The sequence below is a fragment of the Diorhabda carinulata genome, chromosome 4, assembly GCF_026250575.1.
Source record: "Diorhabda carinulata isolate Delta chromosome 4, icDioCari1.1, whole genome shotgun sequence".
Taxonomy (NCBI): domain Eukaryota; kingdom Metazoa; phylum Arthropoda; class Insecta; order Coleoptera; family Chrysomelidae; genus Diorhabda; species Diorhabda carinulata.
Window position 1 is genome coordinate 7,419,179 of NC_079463.1, and position 14,189 is coordinate 7,433,367.

Consider the following 14,189-nt stretch of genomic DNA (forward strand, 5'->3'; position numbering starts at 1 on the left):
AGGAGCATGCCATCAGCAAGCAAATACAAATGATAGATAACAAATAGAATCATGCAAAATATTGAAGATGCTTCGGGATATTTCTTGATGTGAGTTTGGCATTTCACAAAAATAGAAAATTCATTTCCTTACATTATTTCCTAATTCTCAGATCCTACCATGGAGATCGGTATTTCATGGCTAACAAAGACATTTAACAATGCACAAATTAACGCAGGTGTTCTCCAAGATGGTGTTTTGGGTTTGTTTCTATAACTTATATACGCAGTATATGTCGATGACACTGCTTCACTAGCATCACAGATCCTCAAACTGCATCACCAGTCCTTCAAACAAATCTGGATGTGCTTGGAAATATGACAAATTCAAGTCAACTATCTACGTTACTTTCACAAACAGAAGAGGAAATTTTGTGGAATTCCACAAAAAGAGGAAGCCAAATATCTTGGAAACCATTTGAATAGGAGACTTTCTTGGAAGAAACACCTCATCCCGAAAAGAAAACAGCTTTGGATTAAACTTGAATTATATTAGATAATTGGAGAAAAAATTACAAATATCCATTGAGAATAAGTCATATTTAACAATATTTAAACCTATTCGGACGTATTAAATCCAGCTGCGTGGTTCCGCATCTACATTGAATATAAATAGTATCAAGTGATTTCAATACAATGTTCTAAGGATGATAACAAATGTTCCGTGTTATGAGATCAATACATAGATATGATAACGAACAACATGTCTTCCAGACTACATTTTTCAAGCAGAATTTTACGGTATCCTCACATGCGCAGCTCGGTACTAGGCCATACCGGAGTACACGGCAATGAAGAAGCCGATCATCTAATAAAAAAAGCAGGAAAACTCCTTTCATAGGATTACAAGCTTTCATAGGTTTCCAAAAAAGCCATCAAGTCACTGTTATCAAAAAGTAGGAAAACGAGAAGAAACCGGAAACATGGATAATACCCCAGGTCTAGAATCATTGAAAATATTTCTCTCCTATTCCACCAGTTGGTCTCAAGAAGACTTTCCATTGAACAAAGACGAGATAAGGAGAGTTACTGGTATGCTCCTTGGACACGGTTCTGTGAAATTACATCTGAACACCGAAAAAACTCCCATCAGCTTTTGTCGTTTCTGCAAAGAACTGAAGGAAAAACCTCTTTTGTGATTGCGAGATAATCCACAAACAACGACTACGGCTCTTACATTCAAGCTTCTTAAAGCCAGAAGAGGTAAGCCGTATCGCATCCAGACAGGTAGCTCACTTTTCAAAGTCGTTGCTACCTGACTGGTGAACAGTTCGGGGTACAAAATAGTTCAATAGGTTAATAGATTCACGATTTAAGCCATAGTTTTTCTAATCTAAATATAGTCAATAACATCATTGCAAAAGGCACAAAAGTTCTCTCGGTTAGAAAAGAAATTAAAGTGGCCAGTGAAAAGTTCAATAAAAGACTTCAGTCTGACTTAAATAAACTAGCCAAAAACCTAGTGGCAGAAGCTATTATGACGTAGATATAAAAGATTTACCCTGTACGAGTTCGCTGGCAGATTTTACATATTTCATATTGATTACTCATAAAAGTTTAATTAAGTGATGTCCTGTATGTTTGGATTTTAGCAAATTTTATTTTAAATTGATTGTAAGTGTTTATTATGTAATACCCTATGTTAACTGTTATCTTTAATCCAACTTTGATATACTAATTTTTAACCCATTTGTTATATATGGTTTGCGATACTCAAGTAGTTGCTAAAAATGTAGGGTTCTACTCCAAATATCATTTATTATAGTGCTCGTATAAATCGATGATTGTGGGATTTCAAGGAACTGTTTCGTATTTGTTAAGAATTTGAGGTGTACCAGTATCGCAATTTTCAAATCAAAATTGTGTCGTAAGATTGCGAAGTTACTCACAAATTATGTAAAATGAAGAGAAGAATGTAATAAAGTTGGCAATACGGTTGATATAGTACACGACAGGCAGCTTAGTATCTCCAATCGTAGAAACAGATGCTGTGAGAAGCGAGATAACTTCGTCCCCATTATACAGAATCACAAACCACGGAAATTCAAAGTTTTCATCCCTCCGACGACTTTAATTTGCGTTTATTTTGACCTTGTTCTCCTTTTATTTCAATTTTAATATTTATATATGAATGATATGAGTTCGATTCCTGATGGAGTAAGAGATATATGATGATTCAAAATCAGTAATTACATGATTAATTGATTAATTTGTCTCATTTAATCGTTCTAAATTTCTCTTTTCCTATTATTAGTTTTATACGTTAATTTATTAATTAAAATCTAATTACGGGAAATACTCACGGAAATTCAGAGTGAATAGACTCAGGTTTGGCTTGTATCTCTAGCGATTTATCTAAGACTTCAATTCTCGCCGAAGATTGAGCCCTACCAACTTCATTACTACAAACGCAGGTGTAAAGTCCAGAATCCTTCTTCGAAATGCTTCCAATTGATAATAAAACGGTACCATCGTAAGATAGAGTTATCACAAAACGTCTTGATGGTCTCAACCGAATCTGTGAAAAAAAATTGATACATTTCTGTGAATAATTCAATTTGTTTATAATATACTCACTCCGTCTTTATACCAAGTTAATCCCACTCCAGGATAAGCCTCTACTCGACCAGATAATCTGAATTCGTCACCTTCTTTTACTTTGCCTTCTGATGGTTGTAAATGGTTGATAAAAACGGGAGAGATATATCCCTTTATACCCGTGTCGACCACTAAATTACAGTGGCACGAAACTGAACCATGAATGTTTTGTGCTGATATGCTGTAGGTTCCGGAATCATCTGCATGGGTTTTAATAATTTCCAGAGTATAAAAATTATCATCAACGGAAAATGTGTGGCGATCTGGAAAAAAATGGGATATATACACATAGAATTATTTTTTCAGGACAGAAATTTATGTAATAATTTTAATTATTCAAATAACCAGCTTTATTGATAATCATGCACCGTATATTCTGCTATATTATATAAATATATTTTTTGTTTCATAAACCGATTCTCATATCTGCAAAAAACACTCTAACGGATCATGAATACAATGAGTAGTTGAATAGAGAAATGGATAAAGTATATAAGCTGGAGATTTGGTTTCAAGTAAAATTGAAGTACTATTCTTTACTAGCAATGGACTTATTCCATCGTTAAATACATGACTGGAGGTAAATCTGGAAGGCTTGTTTTGAAATGGCATTCACATCTGTGTAAAGTCAAGAATCGTGTCAAAATGTTTTGTAAAGCATATTTTCTTATTTTTGGAAAGAAACAGACGTCGTATGGTACGGAATGTTGAGTAAGGAGAATGTCGATAGACATTGTTTATGGGTGAAAAATCGCGAATCCGTACAGGATTCCAAGTTCTTCACAGAGTTCTCGAATGGTCAATCGTCTTTTTGAATGCACACATTTGCTCACTTCTGTACATTTTCTTTGTTTTAAGGTTGAAGTAGATCCTCATCCAACTCATTCCTACTTGATAATGAACTACTCATATCTCTTGTAAACAGTCACTACAAATTTCAACACTTCGTCAGGTTTAACTTAAAACTAAGGCGCTGTTCAAGATCTATGTTAGATGGCAGACATTACAAACTAGATCTGCGTGCTTTGTAAGAATTAGGAGATGACAATGTAAGTCATAATAGTTTTCAAATAAAATTTAGGAGTTTAAGAATAGTTTGTAATAATAAATTTTTGAACAAAAAATTGTTTCTTTTCTCAGCATTAGTTGAACAAATCGTTTTTTATATTAGTATAAGTTGAAAATAAGAAACAGCAGTCATAATTTCTTTGAACAGATCCTTGAGGTTGACTTAGTTCGCATTTTTCATAACGAAAATATTTCTCGTAAAAGCATTTACCATGCTATAACTGAATGTGAAGAGGGAATAGTGAAAGCCAGAGGTGTCTTGAATATACCTCAAACCAATTAGCACGGATACCAAGATCGTCTATCATACATTTTGAGAGATTTGATTGAGAATAAGAAAGTTATTGTTATATACGATGAAAAATATCTCACTCTTGTGAATTCTGATATCAATGTGAACGATGGTTTTTTGACGTATAATACAGAGAAGTGCCCTAACAATTTGTAATATAAAGAAAAAGCAAAATCGCTGATGAAGTTCTGCTCTGGTGTGCGATTCCAATAAAACGGATATCCAAACCTTATATGGGTTAATTTGAGAGGAAAGCTGTAGATTCTTCATCACGTTGGAAACAATATAATGTTTTGTAGGGACTTAGCGTCAGGATATTATACAAGGGTAACTTAAAATTGGCTACATCTAGCAAAGTGGATGATTGACGGTGGCAAGCCGAAAATAACGAACAATTACGACGTAGAATTTTTAGAAAAATACGTGAAATAGATGTTCAATTCATCCAAGACTCAATGAAAGATATCCGCGGAAAATTACTTCTAGTGAGGAGCATGGGCCCCTCTATTTAGTTTGTTATTTATTAAGCTGTTAATTTTGGCAAATAAGAAAAGTTCCATTACACATAATTTTTACAAAAATATATCCATATCTACTGAACGAAAAGTCAACTGTATCTAATTCAAACGTTTATATCAAATAGACATGAGGATGATCCTTTGAATGTTTTCTTTCAGTTCTACCAAAAGAAAATGTGTGAAGTGTCATATTGACACTGTAAACCAAATTTTCTTTCTATATCTCTAAATGTGGTGACTGTTGATGTTTCTACAAAATTCTGTTTAGTGGAATAACATTAAAAATTTACTGATAAATAACCCCAAAAATTTGTGATACTTGAATAACTATGATTTCAGATATCGGAGTCTGTCGTTTCGAATTTTTTACTTTTACTTAAAGAAAAATGTTTACTCACCATTTTCAACTATTTCCGAACTATCTTTAAACCATTTAATGCTTGGAGTTGGACGTCCCATAATTTGACAAGTTAGTCTAACGGGATAAGTCATTTCCACACGTCGATCTCTCAATCTCATGGTAAACTGTGGTGGTATTGGGTCTGTACTGTTAAAGTTGCTGATACCCCTAAAAAGTATTGCCAATAGAAATATATTGTGTAAATCTGAACCATATGTAATATTTCAGAAATTTTGTCGTAAACAGGGTTTAGGATACTAGGAAGTTCGCAAACGAATTGTTTTCGTTTTCGCAAATTCAGACTTGTAAGTTTTAAAATGAGTAAAACCAAGGAACAATCGCGGTTAAAATTCGTGCATTCATCGCATGTCTTTACAGCCCAAGTTAAAGTAACCGTACCATAGCCACCGAATTAAAAATCTCTCGATGAACCATGGACCACAACGTGAAAAAATATCCATCCTCCACCAGGAGCTTTGGCAATAGAAAACGTTTAATGTGTCCTAGAAAACCCAAAACTATTGAAGATAAACGTATTGTATTGATCAGTAAACGTGACTGGCGACTTCTACAGTGAAAAGGAGATTGAGAGTAGCTCGCTTTTTTAGAAGGGTGGCTTAGAAGAAGCCTCTTTCAAAACGTGGGAAAGTGGGAAAGTAGGAGATAGTTTTTTGGAGTGATGAGTCAAAGTATTTGAGGAGAGGGTTTGTGCGCAGATCAAAGAAAGAAACGGATGTTGGACTCCTTCAATATGTATCTTGATACATTTGAGAACAAACTAACTAGAAAAGCGATGTAGTACTAACGAATAAAGCGAATAAAACAATAAGAATTGACGAAATTAGAAGAAAATGAACACAGAAGGGAAATGATGAGTCAAACATCATTCATTGATAAGATAATAAACAGTTCAACTGATATAGATGTATTATGGATACTTGCTAAGAGATAGTAGCTAGAAAACTTATGGAACTGAATCAAATGAGAATCAAGGAGGTGAATGATTAAGTAGATTAATAAAATAAAACAAAATCATAGGAAGACTCTGGAAGATAACTAGTCAGCAATTAAATACATGGAAAATTGATAAAAGAGGACACAGACTCTCCACTCTGATAGAAAAAAGACAAAAAACAAAAAGAAAAGTTTTATAATATGGCAGATTTTATAATTTACATTCGTATTATCTGTTTTAAGGATATTAGCAGAGATTTGCGGACTTGCCGTATTTTCGTATTTGTTTTGGGATTCCTAAGGAGTTCATCTATTATCTGTCATATTAACGTACATAGTTTTGTCTGATAAAACACATTTGAATATTATCACGGACCAATTGAACTTTTCTGTTATATTCAAATTTCGTATGATCGGATTTCATTTTATAGTTTTCATTTTTTTTACTCACAATCTTAATCCAGTTTCGGCGGATAATATTTTTGGATCTTTAACAACATATAATCGTGCGAAAGTTGACACTCTTCCAACTTTATTATTCGATTCACAAATGAAACGTCCACTGTCATTTTCTTGGAGATTTGATATAGTTAATCGACATACGTTGTTCTCTTGTGAAATCTTGTATCGTTGATCTTCATCAGGGAATACCTCTTGGGAATCTTTTAACCATCGAACTGTCGGAATCGGTTCTCCTTCGACCTACAGTAGACAAATTTATGCTTCCATTAATTAAAAAAAAACGATTTTCAGAAGATAATACAATGAAGAGAAGTGAAATTTTACTTCCTGATTGAGGAGCTTACGCATAAAACTGTATTAAGCAAACGAATATTATGTACAGGATGTTACATGATTTGATACAAACAATTCTGGGGTGAGTAGATGACGTGAAAATAATACTCTCGTTTCTGAGTTATAGGCTTTAAAAGCTGCGAATTCAGATCTTATATTTAAGTATATTTTCTAAATTATACATTCGAATATTATGAATTATAAATGGATGATTACGTATGTCCATGTAGTATGTTTGACAAAATAAATAACTCTACTCTACTATCTGAAGGCCAGGGGTGTCTCATGCGTAATGGTGAACATACCTAAAATAGCAAAATGAATTTTTTAATCGATTTTTTAACAAGAATATACTCTTTGTTTAACATGATAAAATTTATGGTTTAGGAGATCGTTTTACATGTCCACAAAGAGACATTATTATTATTATATCATAAATTGTAATTATTTATTGAAAATACTTATTTATTAAAACACAATTACAGGAAATTGGAATGTAGAAAAAATAACATACGTAATTATACATAAAAATTCATAATGCCGAATGTACAATTTAGAAAATATCCTTAAATATAAGTTCTGATTTCACAAGTTCAAAGGTCCATGACTCAGAAACGACGGATCGTATAAACATTTTTTATGTCACAGTATTATGTTCAACTCCCGAACTTTTTGCATTGAGTTCTGGAACACCCTGTATATTAATTTGTTTTTCAACTGCTAGCAATTTAATTTAAAATTCTAAACTAAAGACATAAGTTATTTTATTCCATAGCTGGATTTCACATTGTATATTGCAGTAGAAAAATTTTGTACTCCATAAGTAAATCGGATCCACGCTCCAGCTCCACAAAGTTTACGTTGAATTAATAGAATTGTATGGAAGACGTGATAATGACCATCACTATCTTATCATTTACCTCACATTCCAAAGTAACTTGCGTTCCTATCAAAGCTTTCAATTGGCTGGGTAATATTTTCGTGAATTCAGGCAAACTAGTAGGTTTACCTAAAGTTATAACTCCGCTCTGGACGCTCTCTCCCCAACCATACCTTTAAAAAAAGCAAATAAGTCTCATTATTCATATATTCATATATTTGTTTCAAATGATTTTTAGTATTTAGACATATTGATGACATTACAGGCACAATATTCTTTTTATTCGTTTCAAAGATTCCAAGCTCATTTCTGAAAATCAAAATCCAAGTTTGAGCTTAATAAGCACCCTAAAATGCAAAACAGGCTTTGCAAAATGAATTTTTAAAACTATTATTGTACAAGCAATGGATATCGGTTCTGCAGTATTCACATCCGGCCAAGCTTACATGGCACTTTCAAGAGTTATAAGTCTGGGCGGGTTACATTCAATAAATGTCGACTTAGGGAATATTGAAGCGTAGGAATCCTCCATTTATGAATGAATTTACCGTCCAGATTTGTCGAAAATTGTAGCATCAGAAACGTGGTCTTTAAGAAAATTCATTGTTCGTGTTTAAGAAGTAAAGGGGACTGAAAAGGAAATAAAGGAGGTCCATCTACAAAAACAAATGAGATGCTATCAAAAATAAAACTTGTAAAAAACCGCACTAAACAATCTTATTTACTATAATATGTATTATTATGAATTACATTGTGTTTTCATGCGATGGCCAAGTCAATCTTTTGTTTAAACACAAAAGATTTTTAATATCGATGTGGTCACTATAAGATATTATTAGGTTAGCTAATCATGTTAAAAATTAAGACAAAAGGCCGCTTAAGCAGAGACAGAATAAATTAACTGGCTTGGTATCACAACTTTTTACGGTAGAAGAACTCTATTGCGAATTGCGATTTTTTTTGATGACATTAGACATAAGACAACACTAAAAAAATACATCGAACAGATAACACTATAAAACCAGAACGTGTTACGTCTATTTTGAACAGAAACATGGTACAGAGAAGAATTGATTGAATTGATTATTTGTATTTTATGAAATAGATTGAAAAGAAAGATATATGTATACAGTTCTTGATTTAAATTGATCTGTAAACGTAATTGTGAAGCTAAAGTTATACAATCACTTTATTATAATTTTAGTTATCACTTTTTCCTTCTCAATTCTCATATATAATAAGTTTGAGTGATGAATTACTTTAATATAATTAATTATCTACTACTATCACGTAATCTATGGAATACTGCGGTAAAATTGCAAATCTAATAACATATATACGATGGTATCTTTTCTCTCCTCCATAGTATGTCACAATTTTTCATTCATTTGTTCTAATTCTTTGTTCACCTTTGTTTGACCATAGTTTTATGCTTCTTAGCACATGTTCCTATTTGTTCATCTAAATCTTCGAAGTTTTTATTAACTTTTTCTGATCATTTGCATAGTTTCTTCTTTTTTTGGAATTAAATGTATCCTAAATTACTTCTATTATTTTCTATTTTTTCTATTTTCTATTTTTTCCTGATCTTAACTCCGTTTTCTTGAATTTCTCTTACATAACTTAATACTTCCATATCTTCGTATTTTTCATTTATAGTCTCGTTCACATTACTCATTTTCCCTTCATACTTTTGATATCTCCTTTAATATCTTTATATCTCCACTCATCTTTTTATTCTGATTCATCATATCTTCCTTCCTATCTTTTATATCACCCCTCATATTTACATTCATCCCGTCTATCTTTTCATTCATATCATCATGCTGAAGATGTATTTATTTATCATTTTTAAGAATTAATTTTTAATTAATTTATTAACAATGATCAATTAACTACGTGCATATAAAAAATCATACAGGAAGTTGAAACATGATAATATGAGTACACAAGATGATGTGTTAATGAGACGCTGCTCTAGTTTATTGACCTTAGTCGAGTTAATGAATGTGATGAAGATAATCATTGGTTTCTTTTTAAAATGTAATTAACATATATTGGAATATAACTTGAGCAAGTTAACAAGTTTAGATAACTATTTTTAAATTAGACGAGCCGATGATGCTTATCAATGAAATATATACTTCATAAATGGAAAATATTGATGTATTTGAATAATTGAAGAAAATTGTGAACTGGTAGTAACTTCATCTTTTCCTCAGCGGTTATAGAATTTTCTAGCGTTATGTCGTATATTCATTGCCATCTGTCACCAAAAAGTTATGGAAAAATTTATTTCCTATAATATTTATAACAGATTTAAACAACATTAAAACCTTGGACACGATATATTTGCAATAGTTATTTTAGCACCTTCATTAGTTTGAAAAACGGACATGAAATTTTATGATACTTAATACAATAATATCACGATTTGAGTGATAATAATATTGTTCGTCATACCACAGTCGAGGCTCTGAAAATGTTGTGAAGTGGGAAAAATAGTGGTAGGATGGAACCCATTGGAGAAGGAAGAGAAAATAACTAAGTTCGGTAAGTGGGAAGGGGTGAGTTTTTAAGCGTAAGTAACGAGCTATCTAGAATTCCGGCAAAGCTACAAGTCTTATGGGGAAAAGTTAGTCCGCGAAGCTGTAGGTCATAGAAAGATCTGCAACTTTTATATATACACTTTTTTCACATAACTCCAACTTCTATATGAAAAATTCAAATAAAGAAGTTTTTGGTTTTCTATTTTTAAATTTTTCCCTCGAATTTCTCTGAAAACTCACCTTCGTTTTTATGTTCCAAACACACTGTAATTTTTATGATTTGAAGTACCCCAATTTTAAATCAAAAATTCTGCAAAAATATCTGCTTTTTTGAAAAAAGCACTTTTTAATGGCGTAAACAATATATATTACTATCATAAATCTTCACAGAAAATGCAAAAAAATTTTGGTCATTTTGTGAAATTTTCAGCTATTTATTGAAATTTTACACCTTAATTACTAATAAATTAATAAGATTTCAGGTTAATATTTACTGAGACAAGATTTGGAGGAAGTCGTAGAATCTTGTTAGAATTATTTGCGTGAATGCTTATTTATTGACATTCTCACTTTTTTCAAAAAATGCCTCCAGGAAAAATGTTAAATCTCAACTCTCATTGAATGCGGATGGACCAACGCATTCTAACAACATTACAACTCATCCCCTCCTACTTCCGATCTTAGATGGCTTTCATAATTGTTATATGCTCTTTCTTTTCCGATAGAATTTATCCTACTACTACTATTTTCTTTTCTATATTCGACCGACAACGCTCTACCACAGAGAGATCTCATTACATGATTCATTTTGACATAGAGGGCCTAGTTACTGAGACATAGGCTGTTCAAAATTTTAAATCAAAATCAAAATTTTGCCATAAATCAAGAACGCCTTTAAATTGTTTTAAATTTGGTGACCAATATGCTCCTTAATTAAGTAATATTTTAACATAAACAAACTATGGAAAAATTTAACCAGTGGCGCGCTGTCAGGGTTAATTATCACTTTATCCCCTTATTTTTCACGCCACTGGAGCAAATACTTCGTTTAATTTTGTTTTAAACTGTCTGATTATTTTTAGTTAAAAAAATAATAATAAAAATTATTCATAATTTCAATTGTTCAAACTGTTGGCCGCTTACGTCAATACACTTACCGTTTTGTCATTGAAAAACGTGTCTTTGAGAATAAATCTGGATGAGATTGAATGATTTCTGCCGCAGCTGAATTCTAGCTGTTCAGATTCGATGATTGTTTCGTATATATAAGGACTTCATATAGCCCCTTATAAAAAAATCGATAGGATTTAAGTCAGGTGATCTTGGAGGCCATTGGGTCCACCCCATTTTGAGATCTCTCTATGATAGAGCGTTGTCGGTCGAATAAAGAAACACATCTACTTTTACATTTTATTTGGTTGTATTTACATAAAATTGGCAATTCTAGAAGATTCCGCTGATAGCTATATGAGAATAAACCAATAAGACTGTTTCACAACAAATTATAAACTTATTTCCATTTGTTATGAAAAGTGAGATGTTGTTTTGAAAACAGTTATAATATTATTCCGATTTCTGTACGCTGATCTTTAAATTGATACAAGTTATAAGAAAGAAATGCTGTTTGTAACTCGATACACGGATGTTTTCTAAATATTCAGTAACTGTGGCACTCTTTCCATCCATCTTAACGATTCAGCTTCTGTTTAAAGAGTTACCGACGTTCGATGTAAAATTTGACCAGTGTTTTCTTCGGCGTGCTTCAAACTTGAATAGCTGGCAATAATACTGGAAATTTACCCAAATGTATCCAACAATCCAATAGTTTCTTTAGCTGTAGGTTGAAAATAGTATTTTTTCTGTGCAAGCTAAGAAATTTGACCGCTTTTCACAACTGTTCGATCCATCTTCATAGATAATAGAAGAAATTTGTTCTAGTCAGTTTCGGGTACATATAATGTTTGTTCATTTTGAATCGATACAAATACTTTTCAGGATTATAAGTTACTTTTTATTGTAAACTGATTTAAAACCTTAATCACTTATCTGTCTCAATACAATAAATAAAATACCTCATATCCGTTCAGATTCACGTACTTACCTGTTTCTTGGAGTAATTCGGAACTGGTATTCTACTTCAGGTTTCAAATTGAACACGTCATAAGAAGTTAGCGGCGTTATTCCAGCTTCTGTCCATCTGGCTCCTTCTTCTCCTCTTGTCCACATTTCAACGCGATACGCTAATACGGGTATATGTGACTGCTGAGGCTTTTCCCAAGATAAACATAGCCAATTTCTTCCACATTCCACAACCGCCGGTGGGTGAGGAATTGGATTTGGTACATCTAATGTGAATAAAAGATTTTCATGTTTTATAAATATTCACAAATAAAATCAATACGGTGTTTTCATACAGAAGATTTCGTTGAGGTTAATAACGGATTTGAGGAATTTTAAATGACGTTTTAATTAACATAATGAAGAATTAATTCTTACATATGTTATTCAGTATGAATGATTAACCACGAGTAGTGAAAAACTGGATAATCATGATAATATCGGTTGGTAAGTAGAGCAAAAAAATTGAAATACGAGAATTTTCTGAAAAGTTGCAGGCCTCAACCTAAAGATGCGAAAATTTATCAATATAAGTGATCTTCCATTAAATATTTGTGAAATGGCACTGAATAACCGTTGGATTTAAGCTAGAGAAGATAGAAGAGACTATCGGCATATTAAAAAAACGCATTCGTTTTATACTGACTAAATAATTATGCTGTTCGCGCGTTGGGTGCTCTGTCTGATCACTTTGGACATAAAGTTAATTCGAATGAACGTTTCTCAGGCATTATCGATGCGTGTCAAGCAAAATGAGTCAGTCGACTCACAACTGTAAAAGAAAACTGGCCCCCAAAGATTATTTATGTTTTCTAACCTTAAAATTCCTCTTACAAGAGGAATATTTCCATCAGACAAGGATGTTGTCGCATATTTTAAGGAGCAAGAGAAGACAAGTCCAAGAAATGGAAATGAAAATGGAAAAAAAGTATTTTTTCTTTGTTAGGCCGAAAATTGTTGATGCAACCCTCCTATAACAAGAAGAAGAAGTAAACTCCGTGGTATGCTCGCCAAATGAATGGATATTCCTTATTAATATCAATTTCGTTTTTCTCAGGATTGCAAAAATGTGTAACACGAGAAACTCACTACATAACTGAATATAATGAACAAATTAAATGGAATTGCGTCGTCCAGCAAATACTGTGTTATGCTATCCAAAAAATGTGCAATAGATGTTCAAGTTGTTATCCATTGACCGCTAGAAAGTAACAAAACATGGCGTTAAATGTTTCTATAACATTCTATAGAATAGCTGGTGTTGTATTCTGCACTTTTTGTGAAATTCGATGTTTAGCTAACGGTTAGTTGCAGATTTATCGATACAGACTCTAGATTTTGGATAAGCCCGTTAAAAGAAATTTAATAGGTTTAAATCTGTTTCCGTTCTTTCTTTCCTTTTCCAAAACCATGGACAGTTACAGCAAAATGTAGCGGTGCATCGCGGTGTACATAACATCCAATTGAAACCAACTTCTGCGTTAACAACTAACAACTTTTTTCTCTTCTCAGACCACCAGAGCATGTGTACTAGTCACACACATTTTGGCGTTGATGAAGAGTTTATCGCCAAAAATCGAAGTTTATTTTTATGTTAAAGACAAATCGTACTATATCGTTCTCGAAGGCTACTATATGCAGTAATAGAATTAAATTATAAAAAAAAAGATAAATAAATTGTGTCTAAGCTAGTCCACCTGCCTAGGTGTTGTTAAGAAATATTTTTTTATGAATATGAACATCAACCGGTAAAGTTTTATAATGTAATGAGTGTTTGATTCTAATTAAGTCGACATTCGTGATTCGTGAACATTTTTAGTAAAATTTAAATTTATTTGAAGATGTAAGCAGTTTCTGAATAATTTGTGATATGTCACTATTATCAAACAATTAATTACCTTGATAACTGACGAGATAGTGAAGATAATCTGAAATTACGGATATACGTGAACACCATTTCTTTCTGAGTTTCGTCAAAG

At 32.3% G+C, this 14,189-nt stretch overlaps 1 protein-coding gene across 4 annotated transcripts in view; it reads right to left on the minus strand.

The window, feature by feature from the left end:
- LOC130892709 (uncharacterized) overlaps positions 1 to 14,189 on the minus strand; it is a 137,360-nt gene that overhangs the window by 58,476 nt on the left and 64,695 nt on the right. For all 4 annotated transcript variants that reach the window (XM_057798263.1, XM_057798266.1, XM_057798267.1 and 1 more), the window contains 6 exons: positions 12,194 to 12,437; positions 7,584 to 7,716; positions 6,320 to 6,570; positions 4,913 to 5,082; positions 2,616 to 2,899; positions 2,342 to 2,556 (listed from right to left, as the gene is read on the minus strand). In XM_057798263.1, the coding sequence (XP_057654246.1) occupies positions 2,342 to 2,556; positions 2,616 to 2,899; positions 4,913 to 5,082; positions 6,320 to 6,570; positions 7,584 to 7,716; positions 12,194 to 12,437 (1,297 nt within the window). The remainder of the gene's footprint in view (positions 1 to 2,341; positions 2,557 to 2,615; positions 2,900 to 4,912; positions 5,083 to 6,319; positions 6,571 to 7,583; positions 7,717 to 12,193; positions 12,438 to 14,189) is intronic.